General features: G+C 51.9%; 1 protein-coding gene across 1 annotated transcript; it reads right to left on the bottom strand.

The window, feature by feature from the left end:
- Positions 1 to 9,426: 9,426 nt before the first annotated feature.
- On the bottom strand, positions 9,427 to 11,130 carry LOC144160735 (uncharacterized). Its single transcript, XM_077691923.1, has one exon. It carries the CDS (start codon positions 11,128 to 11,130, stop codon positions 9,427 to 9,429), a length of 1,704 nt encoding a protein of 567 aa, XP_077548049.1.
- Positions 11,131 to 13,386: the final 2,256 nt, after the last annotated feature.

Raw genomic sequence — 13,386 nt, 5'->3', positions numbered from 1 at the left:
TTGTGGGAACTGCATAACTAGCGCCCTGACACGGACATCTTGCCCACACACTAACTAATCCGGTGACACAGACGTACTACGCGCGTTGGCCGCCGGTAGTGTTCGTCGTCAAGACGACCAATGCTGCTATTACCGAGGTGTTTGGGGCAATAATTCTTGCTTTTGAGTATTACGCAAACAGGATGAGCCGTTAAGGTACGCTACTGATAAATGGGATAAACATTCACGCGACCTGGAGTGTTCAGCGCAACCGGAGTGTTTCCCCTTGTTGTCATGCTTTACCACGTCGCTACTAGACCCATCGCACGGAAATACGGCAAACACTGTCGTGGTGTGGTCGCTCACTGTTACCCGGAACTTCGTCAATTACCGTCTTGGTGTGGTCGCTCACTGTCCCCTATTGCTATTGGCGAGAGTGAGCATTACTCGGAAAAACAAAAGTGCTTTACTCGGAAAAACAAAACCCCACCGACCGTCCGTTTCTCATTCAATAAGTAGAAGCTCACGCTGTGTGGTGTCATTCGCACACGCATACCGGGAGCCAGCATGTCAGTTATTTTACAGAATATTCACTGTGCATTGCAGGCACTACTCACTTACGAAATTATTTTGGACTGGTAATATTATCGACAACGTCAGCGAAAATGCCATGCTATCAACCGGGTATATAACTCACCAGAATAAACATTGGCATTGTATGAGATGCGCTAGTGCACCTGTTGCCACTACGAATGATCGCGTTTTGCGTCCCGGTCACAAAAACTATTACCCATGTCTTGAGACAATACTGCCGACGAGGATGTCCTTGCCAAAAAGATAGCACAGTCGCTGAAAATGAGATATATTACTACAATATCTCGTTATCCGTCATGGCCCTGAGCCCTAATCTCTTCTGAACCGAATCGTTAGCAAATTCTATTTATTTAGGCTTTACTGGTTGCAATATTTTCAAGGTTGAAGTTGTATCACCTGTCCTTCGTGCGCTGGGTGAGTCTAGTCAGCCTCTGGGCGGAAGCTGGAATATTCATGACATTCATCAGGCATAAATACTGTGCTTAGCCTGAAAAAGACTGCAATGCTCCTTGCTTTGCTTAACAAACGCAATGCAGTTTTCTACCCCCTTCTTAAACGCTTGGAAGAAGATCAGTGGCGATTTACTGTATACAAACGGATTTCAAGCATATACTATGGCGCCGTCCCCAACAGATTTATTCTTGAGAATTAGAAAAATAATCAAGAAATTGTGGACGGCATAATTTTTGGTATATCTTTATTCCTCCCAAAAGTTCATGGTGATTGCCGGTGATGTTGGTCCAAAAGAAAGACAGAAAGACACACCATCGCTTTTGTAAGTACTATGAAGCACTACAAAATAAATAGAAAATGCGTTTACCCAATGTCCGAAAGTTGTATTGGTCGAGGCACTTTGAACTTTGCAGAATACGCACAGAATCCTAATCGTCTGTAAAGATATTCTATTTTGGAAATAAGAAAGAAAGGCGACTACAAGCGAGAAAAAAACAGGCCGGCGCGCTGTGCTGGGTTCTTTTTTACATGTAGTCGTTTTTAGCGCTTATTACCGAATGTATTACCAACTCGCACAGGTTTCAATTGTGTTAAGGTATTGTCAATTCCTATTAGAGAAGCCTACAAACAAACCACAACTTTCGTTATATCTTATGATCTATACGAGTTCAGGGTGAAACAATAGGAAGTGTAGAATGCTCCAACGGCATTGGCCCGCATCACTTACACCTTCCATTGTTGCTTCAAATAGAACATTTTCTGTACTTCGAAGCTAAAATATCTTTGTCCACTTTTGTTAAACAGCTTCAACATGTTCATGAAGAGATACCTCGCCTTCGCCAGGATTCGTTTCAGAAGAATACCACAAAATGATAATCCCGTAGTAGCTGATCTATGTGTTTGGCCGCGTTGTCGTAAAAATCGACATGGCACAATCCAGAGAAGGTAACTGCTGTTCTTTGCTTTTCTGAGGTACGCCTGTTATAAAGATTTTCGGATTTCGTTGTCGAGACTGCTAATTTTTCCAACTGCATTGGTGTTTTTCCAAAAAACTTGTGTGTCTTATCAAACAATTTAGGCATGCAAACCGTTTGTTCTTGTTCGAAGACTGTGAAACGGCTTTAGAAACCCGGACGCAATCTTTTAGATCTGAACTTGCGTCCTCCTGTTTAGAGACGTGCGCACGGACCATTATTCGTACCGGCATAGTCTTTATCTGGTTGTACAGTGCCACCATTCTTATATGGAGGGAGCCTTCACCTACGCAAGTTGCACTCTGGAACCGGCTGAGCAAACAACACGAAAGCCAGGAAAGTTTTCTCTTCATTTTATAGTCCATGCAAAAACGACGGCCTTTTTAAACTGTGTAAGGCACTTTGTATTTTATTTAAATTTTTATTATAACATTTATTTTATATTTATTATGACCTTTTGGTTATCCCCTTTCAAAAACCCATTTGCCACTTTTTCCAGGAGGTACTACTTTTACACGAAGAAAAACTTACTGTGACTTATATTTTGGCCAGAAGACACAATGACACAGAAGCTCTATATCGCTGACCCCAGCCGTTCCATTCGGGTAGCTCGTCTCTGCAGGTGTCCTCACTACCGGTGACAATGGCGTCTTTGCGCACCGCGGAACACAAGATTCTATTAAACCTGGGGTTTATCTAATGCACTTTCCGAGGCACACTTTCAATAGCCTGTTTAACCCGTCAGTGGCATCCTTTACGCTTAAGTCTACCAAAGAACTGATTTTTAACTGCGAACTACCACCTTACGAGTGAGATGGGATGCAGTCATCTCGCTGTCTTCAGCACTAATCTTTTAGAAATTTACGATTAGGCTAAGGCTGGCTAGCTTGCTTTCAACTAAACATAAACTCACGAGTTGATTCCTATTCGCCGGGAATTCGAACCAATGATGCTAAAAACGCGGTGGGATATCCGGTATGTCAGCGTCGTGCAGGCCGGGCCTTATCCCCCCGGAGGGTTGCTTCAGCCATTGCCCTTGCCCTCAATTCAAATTGTTTGACACCGACGTACACGGACCTTTCTTCGTCTTTGAATGGTTGTCGGGGACTGGAACTGGATTTATCATTGGACTATGTTTATTGGATGTGCTCTTCTCAATCTAGGCAGCACTGCCTAATTCCGAGATTCTCTACTGCAATATACCATTACACGTAACGTACCACCACACCTTGTTTTAAGCCGCCACTGACGTGCAGTGGTTGATAAAATTTTTCGTCTTGCTGGTACCACCCAAGAAATCACGTTGCAATATCAAGCCCGAACAAATGTCTTGTAGGAATGCGCTGATTATACATTGTACCGAGTCACTGAAACGCGGTCATCATCCTCACCATCGCAACAGGCGTCTGTAAATATGTCGTTCAAAATATCACCGCATATACAGTTTTTTCTTCTTGATATCCGCAATCAATTATTCGTTCTGTGTACAACTTCCTCTCCTGGGCTAGTTTTTTTTTACATTCTGACACACTAATTCCTTGACTGACCAAGTTCACTTAGCCCGGTTGGATACCGAGGCGCGGAGACGATCGGAAGTTTTGATACAGCAAGAATGGCGGTAAGTACCTGTTGACCAAGGAGAAGTGATTTGTTTGATGCCTCCAAGTTCTACACTACTGTGTGAAAACTTTATGCCCCGTCTGCTAACCTTCTCCAGTGAACCTCTTTAGTGGTCTGCTTTCTTAATACGACATGTGGTGTAACCAACCACTTGTGCCAGGGCCTTGAAACTGCAGGTTGTGCGCCTAAAGCTGATTGTCCAGCTTTGCATATCCCTGTCACCTGCGATAAGGATGGCCGGTCCTTTTCCCTGGAAACTAGTAGGGTCATCTTATTGCATTTCTATCCCGTCACTTCAGCCTTAAACAGTTTTATTTTCAGAATCGTCTTCAGCCATGTGCCAGAAGCTTCGGCTTCATATCACTCGCCCCGCGCGGTCTTCGTTTATGTCGCAGGTTCTGGTATGTGCTCGGTTCGCCAGACCATAAAAAGCAGTCTCAGCTTTACCGTGCCTTCAGCTCTGTACGTGGATATACTGCTGCCTACAAGCACTAAAGACCACTTTCAACATATTACTTCCACTTTAACGTGGACATAACACGCATTGTGTGTTTTGAACTGTAGGAAAAAAACGTTGCTAACACACAAGTCCACTATGATAGCAAAGAAATCAATATTGGTAGCAGCCCTAAAAGTATGCGAGAGTAGTTTTGGTATATGCCACCACGGCATAAAATCCACGCACCCACAGCAATTTGTTATCCTCAAATATTCATCGGAAATCTTCCAGGTTAAACTTAGGTTCTCACAATTTGCGCACTGACCCTTCAAGTCTTGCATGCTGTGCAACCTCATAATGATGGTGGGCTTATGGTGAAACGATGGCAAAACAAGCAAAGATAGTTTATATTATGTAGGGATATATAAATTTATGTAGGGATATATAATATATAAATTTTCACACAATGCTTTTTAAAAAGTACTTCTCGCCACGCCAACTATGCGCATGGCATACTGTGCCTTAGATTACGTTTGCTTCTATCCTCGGGCTGGTTTTTAAAACAATCCTTACGTTTTTGTCTGTTTGTTTTTCGCAAAAAGTCCCTCCCTGCCTTCTTTCCTATCTTATTTTTCAAAAGATCGTCGTTGCCCTGCTCCTCGTAATACATCAGCATGTTTTTCATTGCAATATATTGACACAATTCTTGTGCAATTACAAACGTGTTGACAACCATCTGAATTTTTCTGTGCTATAAATCGCTTTTATGGCTTGCTATCTCCGAAACGTCTTAAGTCTGTCTGGCACTAAGGCTAGTATTACGTATGTAAAAACGTACAGCATAGAGTTGCATTGGGAAACACTTTGCAGTTCAAAATCTGGGGACACTATTATTTCTAGTATACCTTTTTGTGATCAGAGTATCTCGTTAGTACCGTAAAAACCCGCGTATAATACGAGGTTTTTTTCCAAATTTTATTATGTAAAATTTGTGCTTCGTATTATATGTGGATCCCAAAGTTTTCAGCCGAAAATTTGCCCTTTCGGGTTCGGTTTCAGCGGAGGGTGGGCCATCTTGCGGTGGCGTTAGCTGGCTGCTGCCAATGCTGCTTCTCTCAGCCGGCGCCATTTTGATTGCTTTGACCACGCGAAGGATCGGCACGTTCACCGCAAGTCTATCACGATGTCGGGTGCACGAAGACAGTATTCAGCGGCAATTAAAAGAAAGGTTTTGTGCCGAGACCATCAGGAATTGCGCCGCGGGACGGCAGTTCGGCGTCACCTGAGGCAGCATTCGCGGGTGGAGAAAGCAACTGGTGCGTGACTGGATAAAGTCTGTGTGGTGTCGGCGGCCTGGAGCACTGTTGGGGGTTCCCGTCAGTGCTCGTGTTATGACTCCTTTCGCTGCCACCTGGCCGATTCCGTGAAGAAGTTGTTGCGCGAACTCCACATCGAACTCATTGTCATTCCAGGACGAATGACACCCCAGCTGCAACCGCTAGACGTTTGCATCAACAAGCCTTTCAAATACTGCATCAGGTCCTGCTACCAAGAGTGGATGAGGTCAAGAGACCCGTAAGTGACAGCTACCGGATGGCTAACGCGGGCTTCTCTAGCGGTGCTTTGTGGCTGGATCGCGGATGCGTGGGCCAGCATCCCAGAGGAGCTCGTCAGTCGCTCTTTTAAGAAATGCGGATCTCGAACGTCCTTGATGGCACTGAGGACCACTTTCTGTGGGAAGACATTTCCAACAAGGCGACTTCAGGAGGCAACGGCAGCGAACCTGACGATGGCTGAACGGACGTCGGGAAACAGTGCCAGCGAAAACTGACAATGACTGAAGGGTAACTGCAGTGCAAATAAATGTTTTCTGTGCTCTTTACCTCGCATTATATGCGGATGAAAACTTTTTTTCTGATTTTGCTGTCCCCGAATTACACCTCGTATTATACGTGGGTCCGTATTATACGCGGGTTTTTACGTATGTTACAATTTACGTTCTAATTGCTGAAATATTTTTTTTATTTTCAATCTCTAAAGTATGAGTGTGTGTAACAAAACATTTTCGGCAACGGAAATGAGATTTAGTCATTACGCTATGAACTTTTCTGTCGAGCAAGACCCAATTTCTTCTTATACAAAATTGCAAAAACCTATAACTTGGAGGGGTGATGCTTTTACAGACTGCAGAAGCTGTAAGACAATTTAACACTTTTTTGTTGGAAGTCGTGGAGGAAATTAAAAATTTGCAAAGATGAATGCGTTTTTGGTGTAATTTTAATTTTAATTCTGGTAGTAGAGTTAGTGAATAATATTTCTGAGAAAAATTGTACTATGCAGTCTACTAGATATCGCGATGTTCACGTTTGGCTTTTTTAAGCGGAATGCACTGCAATACAAAACAATGGTTCATGGTATCTACGTTTACAAACAACACACATGTTCTATGAACGTGCCCCAGCAATGAATCTGAAAATTAGTTGTGTAAAAATTTTCATCTATGAAAACCTTGCGTCTTTCCTGTGAATGAATCTTTCTTGGACAAGGAAATAAACCATTTACCTCTCTTTCCGGCTTCGGTAATCTTTGATCCACAGCACTCTTTTCACTTCACAGTTGTCTTAGAATGTACGTCACCACAGGTAAAATCTTTTAGGAACTATTAAACACTACCCCACCGAAATAAATATAACCGCTTTTAACTGGAATGTTTGTCCCCACCATGCAGCCACGCGACGCATTGAAAGCAACATTCCGCCATTGTTCTTTGTGTAGCGAGTCGTTTTCTCAAAAAAGAAGGTCTTGGAGGTTAATGCGTCTAATAAGGCGAATCTCAACATTGTTTACAATTCATACAGTCTTTCTCCTTCAGTCATAGAGGCCCAGCGATAAAGTGGCGTGGTTCAATTTTGTATTGACAACTGTCGCCGCCAATAATATTCGAAATGCCTATTCAATGCCCCGATACCCTGACACTTTGTACAGCGAACAAGAATAAAACGTTTTAGTGCTAAGATATGTTGTAATGATAGAGGTTGCTACTAGCACCTCGCACAAGACCGAACTACTCGTTCCTTCGTACATTGCCATTACTTGTATTTTCAACCAAGAAAACAAAAGCACAAAAAGAAAGGCTTGCTAATAGTTCCCGGGACCCCAAACAGACACACGAACAGTTATATAAAAACAAGTCTCCGGTTATTGTCCTGACGTCGTGTCACCACACCACAGTCCTCTGCGGATGTCTCTGGTATCGGTGACTGGCCGAGACTGCGGATGAAATGGTGCTACTCGGGCACACGCCCCTCGGAATGCGGGTACCAAGGCTGTAAAGCACTCCTCGCTAAAGAGAGAGAAAGACTATATTGGTGTCCTGCGAACGGGGAGAGGTAAGGGCCATGCAGGGCCTTCCTCCCCCCGCGACTTAGGTCGTCCTCAAAGCACGGGCCCGCTGGCTTCCGCGCGGTCGGTTCCCGCGGGCTCTCGGGGTGGAAGCCCCAAGAGCGCGCGCCGGGACGTCCCTGCGCCTCTGCCGAGCAAGGCGGCCTTGAGCCGCTGGATCTCTTGTGCTTGCACGTCGGGGTCATAAGTGTCCTTGGCACTAGTGGTTCGAGCGGGCAAGTCCTTCGAGGCACTCGCCTCCACCGGGTTGAGTTCACAGTCCCACAGTAGGTGGGCCAAAGTTGCACATGACACGTTGCACACACTGCACAACATCGACTCGTACACTTCCGGGCACACGTGCCGCGCCAGCATCGGCGTCAGCACCGAGTTCGTCTGGAGCTGCCGGTACAGTACCGCGTCTACCCTGCTGAGGCGGGGATGTGGGGGCGGACGAAGCCGGCGCCCCGCACGGTACCACTGCAGGATGTCTCCGTAAGCCACCAAGGGTTCCATCTCTAGTTCCTCCGGCCGTCCCTCTGCCGTCTGCGAGTCGGGGGGAGGCGCCGCGCGGCCCGTGAGTTCGCGCGCGACGGCGTCCGCAGTCTCGTTGCGGTTTGGGAAGCCGCTTCCGCTCGCCCTCGCACCCGCGTGTGCCGGGAATCAGCGAACTGTCGTGACGGTCTTCGGGGCCGAGGACCCCGCAGTGCACTGTAGCATTCTCACTGCACTCGCGCACACTGAGTCCTTGAGGAAGTTCGTGATGGGCGTGCGCGAATCGCTGAGGATCGTCATGCACCCGGCACCCGTGAGTGCCAGGGCGATCGCTGTCTCTTCGGCTTGGCAGGTCCTCTTCGCTCGCACGCTGCAGGCGCTGTACAGTTCTCCCGTGGTGGCCTTCACCGCCACGGCCACGTAGGTGTCCTTTCTGTCGGGGTACTGGGCCGCATCCACGTAGAGCGCCCCCATGTCGTTCGCGTGCGTCTCGGTCAGCGCGCGCGCCCTGGCCTCCCTCCTACCCCGGTTGTGGTCCGGGTGGATGTTGCGGGGAAGCGGCAGGATGCGCAGGCGCTCCCGCAAAGGTTGCGGCAGCCGCGGCGTCTTCAATGACTCCTGCTCTTCTCGTAGGTTGTAGCCGACTCTCGCGAGGATCTCCCTCCCCGTCACCGTCGTTGACAGACGTTCGAGTTGCGCCGTCCTCTGGGCCTCGCTGACCTCCTCCAAGGTGTTATGGAGGCCAAGCTCCAGCAATCTCTCCGTGCTGGTGCTGGCCAGCAGGCCCAGCGCCGTCTTGTATTTTTTCCTGATGGCCGCATTGATCTTGTCACGCTCCAGCCGCTTCCAGGGGTGAAGGGCTCCGGTGTACGCCACGTGGCTCATTGCAAACGACTGTATGAGCCTCAGGAGGCTGGCCTCCTTCATGTCGCTCTGCTTGGTGGCGAGGCGCTTGATGATCCTCGTGGCAATGCCGAGTTTCGTAACAATACGGTCGACCGACGTGCCGTTGCAACGACTGGCCTCCAGATACATCCCCAGAACCCGCATGGTGGTGACTCTCGGAATGACGGTGTCGTCCCGCGTGCGCACCGTAATCACTCGAGAATCCTCCTCTCCTTTCTTGCGGTATCTTCCCGGGGGCGGGACTAGCAGGAGTTCCGACTTCTGCGGTGAGCACCTCATGCCGGTGTCCGTCAGGTAGTCTTCGATGGCGTATACCGCCGTTTGCAGCACTTCCTCGATGTGGCCGTTACTTCCCCCGGGGACCCACAGGGTAATGTCCTCTGCGTATATCATGTAACACACCCGCGGGTCCGCCGAGAGTCGCTGGGCCACGCCGATCATCACCAAATTGAAGAGCACCGGCGAGATCACCGAGCCCTGAGGGGTGCCCACGCTGCCCAGTGTCTTCGGGTCCAGGCAGGGGTCCCCCGCCTGTACTTCCACCGTCCTGCCCGTCAGGAAGTCTCGAGTGTACTCGTACGTCCTCTACCCCATGTTGAGGTTGGAGACCTGTCTCAGTATGGCTGAGTGTCGGACCTTATCAAATGCGCTCTGCAGGTCGAGGCCCAGCACCGCCTTGTTGTCCTGCGTCGGTATCCACGTGTCGAGGATGTCGTGTTGTAACAGCAACATTGCGTCTTGCATGCTGAGCCTCTCCCTGAAACCGAGCATGGTGTTCGGATAAAGGCCCACCTCTTCCAAGTACCGCTGCCACCGGCTGTTCATCACGTGCTCCAGGACCTTTCCCGCACAGGAGGTCAGGGATATCGGTCGCATGTGCTCGATGCTCAGCGGCTTGCCCGGCTTGGGTATGAGGATCGTCCTCGCACTTTTCCATTGTTTCGGCAGCCTACCCGTACGCCAGCACTTGTTGTAATACGAGGTGAGGGCCACGAGCGCCTCGTCACTCAGATTCTTGAGGGCCTTGTTCGTGATCTTGTCGGGACCCGCGGCGGACTTGCAGTTGAGCGTCTGCAGGGCGGCGCGCACCTCTCCCACCTCGATGTCACGGTCGAGCCACGGATTTTCATTGCCGCAGTACTCTGGGAATACTTCCTGCGGGGTTTGCGGTAGGTACCGTTCGTTGAGCCTCTTGCGCGTCTCCTCTTCTCCCAATTCCTTGACGGTGGTGTGCATGGTCTGCGCCAGCCGATGGCGCTGATACCCTCTCGTCTTCGTCTCGTCGAAGAGGTGGCGAAGCAGCGCCCAGGTGCGACCCCGGTGTAACTGCCCGTCCGCCTCGCTGCACGCCGCGTGAAACTGCTGGGCGCAGAGCTCGCGGCTGTATTTCTCAATTTCGCATCCCAACATCGCTATGCGTTTGCGTAACTTGCGATTGTGACGTTGACGTCGCCATCTGCGTTGCAGGGACTGCCGCGCCTCGATCAGGTGCGCCAGCCGACTATCCACGCTCTGCGTTTCCTCGTCGGTTTCGACCTCCGAGGTGGCCTCTTGAGCCGCCCTCACGATCGCGGCCGTCCACTGCTCGATATCGTCCACTTCTTTCTTCGGCTCCCTCAGCCCCTCGCGGAACTTGCTCCAGTCCGTGAATTTGGGCTTCCGCTTGGCTTCTCCCCCAGCCGGCACCGACGTGGGCAGGTCCAGCTCCAGTATGAAGTGGTCACTCCCCAGATTGTGCCCCGTGTTTCTCCACGTGGCCCCTGCCCGCGCCGACGGCGACTGTCGAACGAAGGTCAGGTCCGGGTTTGAGTCTCTTGATACGGACGTGCCCACCCTCGTCGGGTCCGCCTGGTCCGTGTGAAGGGTGAAGCCTACTTCGGCCGCGTCCTCGAGGAGGCACCGGTCCTTGACTGTAGTTCGGGTGTATCCCAGCTCTTTGTGCGGCGCGTTAAAGTCTCCGCACACGGCAACCGTGCCGCCTTGTGCTTCCCTGACGGCCTTGTGCAGGAGCGCCCTAAACCGCTGCTGCCTGTGGGTCGGATTGCTATACACGTTGACGAGGTGCAGCGTCTCCTTGCGCTTCCTGCCCGTCACCACTTCCGTTGCACAGTACTCGATCGTGCTGCGTCCGAGGAACCCCTCGCGCGGCACAAAAGTCAGACCCTTCCTGACGAACGTGCACACTCCCTGCGCTTCCCCTTTTCCACAGTCGCGCGCACTGGGCGGGGCGCTGTGCGTCCTGTAGCCCGGCAGCGTGGGGGGAGTTTCCATGTGCGTTTCCTGTATCATTATTACATCCGGCGTGCGGTCCACCGTTTTCAGGTGTTGTTATAGTATCGCGCGCCGGCACTGGAACTCCTTCGCGTTCCAGTGCCAGACCCTTAGTCCTGACTGGGCGATCGATCCGGCCATGTTGGGGCGTCCGCATGTGAGGGGCTGTAATTATCGTGCGCGGCTTTGCCGCTGCCTCCTAACTTCTCCTACAGGAACTCCTGCAGGGCGTCGAGTCGCCGCTCTATTGCCGTTATCCGTGCACTCAGTCTGTGCTCCATCGCGTCGACTCTCTTCTCGAGTCTGTCAATACGCTCCGTGGTCCTGCGCAGGCGCACCGCCACGCTTACTCCTTCCCTGTGGCGGTTCTCGTTGTCGGAAACGTCTAGACTTTCTTCCAGGAATTCCTCCTCGACCTCGCTGTGCGATCGATCCCGGCCCCCCGTCATGGTCGGGGGATTAGGGCGTGGGGTGGCAGCCTTGTTAACCCTGGCGGACTGCTGGGCCGGCCGGGGTGCATCTTCGGGTCGTGGGTTACGGTGTTCGGGGACCGCTCGGGGCGCCGGGGTGGTGGGCTCCCTCGGGCGATCTCTCCTGGCTTCGGGTACTGTGGTCGTTGGCGGCTTTCTGCGGGGCCGCTCGGATTGGGCGATCAGCCGCTGAATCGTCTCCTCCATTCTCGACATCTTCGCTTTGAGCGACGCGTTCTCCTGCCGTAGTCTTTCCATCGCGTCGTCTCGCTGGCGCGACGCTTCTCGTTTCCGCTGCGGTGTCTTCGAGCGGCCGCGCCGCGACGCAGGTGCTCCGGCCACCACCGCCGCCCACGACACGCTATCGGCGATTTTCCCGCGCTTTTCCGCGCTCGCGGAGCGGCTGGCGTGACGCTGGTTCCGCCCCCCGCCGCCGCGGCTGCTATGTCGTGGCTGATGTAATAGCGGCGGGAAGCTGCGTTCGCCGAATTGCTCCCCCTGTTGCAATGTCTGACCGTGCGCCGGCGTCGCGCACTTCCTTTCCCATTGTCTCTTCTTCACCAAATATGGCGTTTTGAATCTGTTCTTACAGCGACTCGCTCCTTAGGGGTGCGGTCCCCCACACAACTTGACTTTGGTCGACATTCTTCTCCGTGCGTCTCGCTCGGGTTGGACTTCCCGCACGCGAAACACACCCTCGTCTGCGGTCGGGGGCACACGTCTCTGCGATGACCCACTTGTCCGCACGTTCTGCACACCTCGTGGTGTTGCCTGTACAGGCTGCACCTCGTGAGCACCAGTCCGTATTTCACCGTAGAAGGGACTCGATTCCCCTGAAACAACACTATAATCGTCGTAGACTTGCCGATCCTATGGGCGTCGATCGCTAGGGGATTGAATTCGTTCACTATGTTTGCCCTGATTTCCTCGGGTGAGTCCTCCGCCGAGATGTTGCGGATCACCCCCTTTGCCGTATCGTCCGGTGCTGCGTTGTACGCGTACACCTCGTGCTCCTGTCCGTTCAACGTGACGGAGCGCATTTGGGCGTATGCCCTGGCTCGGCTCTCGTCGGGCGTACTGATCACTAAAATATTTTGCGCCAGGTTCGGGCAGACGGTGTCACTCCTCGCCGCCGCCATCTCGAAACCCGCCGCCGTCACCACGGCTCGCATTATGTCTGCTGCTCTCGCCCTACCGACCTGCAGACCGCCCCTCGGGCGAACCACTATCTTGTAGTCCTCCCGCGGAATGCTGCGCGGCATACGCGCCATTCTCGCCATCGTGGCATTAACCTTACGGGCAAACTGCGCCCTCGTGGGCTGAGACTTCAGTGCCGTTGCGGCGGGCTTACCGGTGCTCACGAGGGGCTGCGATCCCTCGTCCCGGCCTCGGTAGTGCTTCTTCGACTGGAGCGTCCAGCCCGCGTGGTCGTCCGGCGAGAGATCCTCTCCCGGCACTACTACCGCCGTGCGTCCCTCCGGCAAGTCCAGGCGGGCTTGCGAGTCATCGTCTCGTGGTTCCATCACGTCCATTTCCACCTTCGGGTCGCCCTCCGGCGCCTCGAAGCCTTGGGCCGCGTCCACCATCCGTCCCCGCCGCCGCAGCAGCCGGGCGTGGCCGACCTCGTGTTAGGCCTCGGTTAGGCTTAGCATGCCGGCGCCGATTCGGAACTTGAAGTCCTCGTAAAATCCGTAAACTCGCTCGGATTTTGTAAAATGATGTATCCGCAGGTTCCGGGCACTGAGCTCTACACGATCGTAATTAAAAGGACTCACTGGGGTGCGATGGTCCGCCGAAAATCCGC

This window comes from Haemaphysalis longicornis, unplaced genomic scaffold, assembly GCF_048455015.1.
Source record: "Haemaphysalis longicornis isolate Haplotype H1 unplaced genomic scaffold, Haemaphysalis longicornis Haplotype H1 scaffold_11, whole genome shotgun sequence".
NCBI lineage: Eukaryota > Metazoa > Arthropoda > Arachnida > Ixodida > Ixodidae > Haemaphysalis > Haemaphysalis longicornis.
Note: the sequence above shows the minus strand (reverse complement) of the source record. Positions and strands in the feature narration are given on the sequence as shown.

What these genes read in the sequence shown, in the direction of transcription:
- LOC144160735 (XM_077691923.1), bottom strand. Translation starts at nt 11,130, where the DNA reads ATGATACAGGAAACGCACATGGAAACTCCCCCCACGCTGCCGGGCTAC.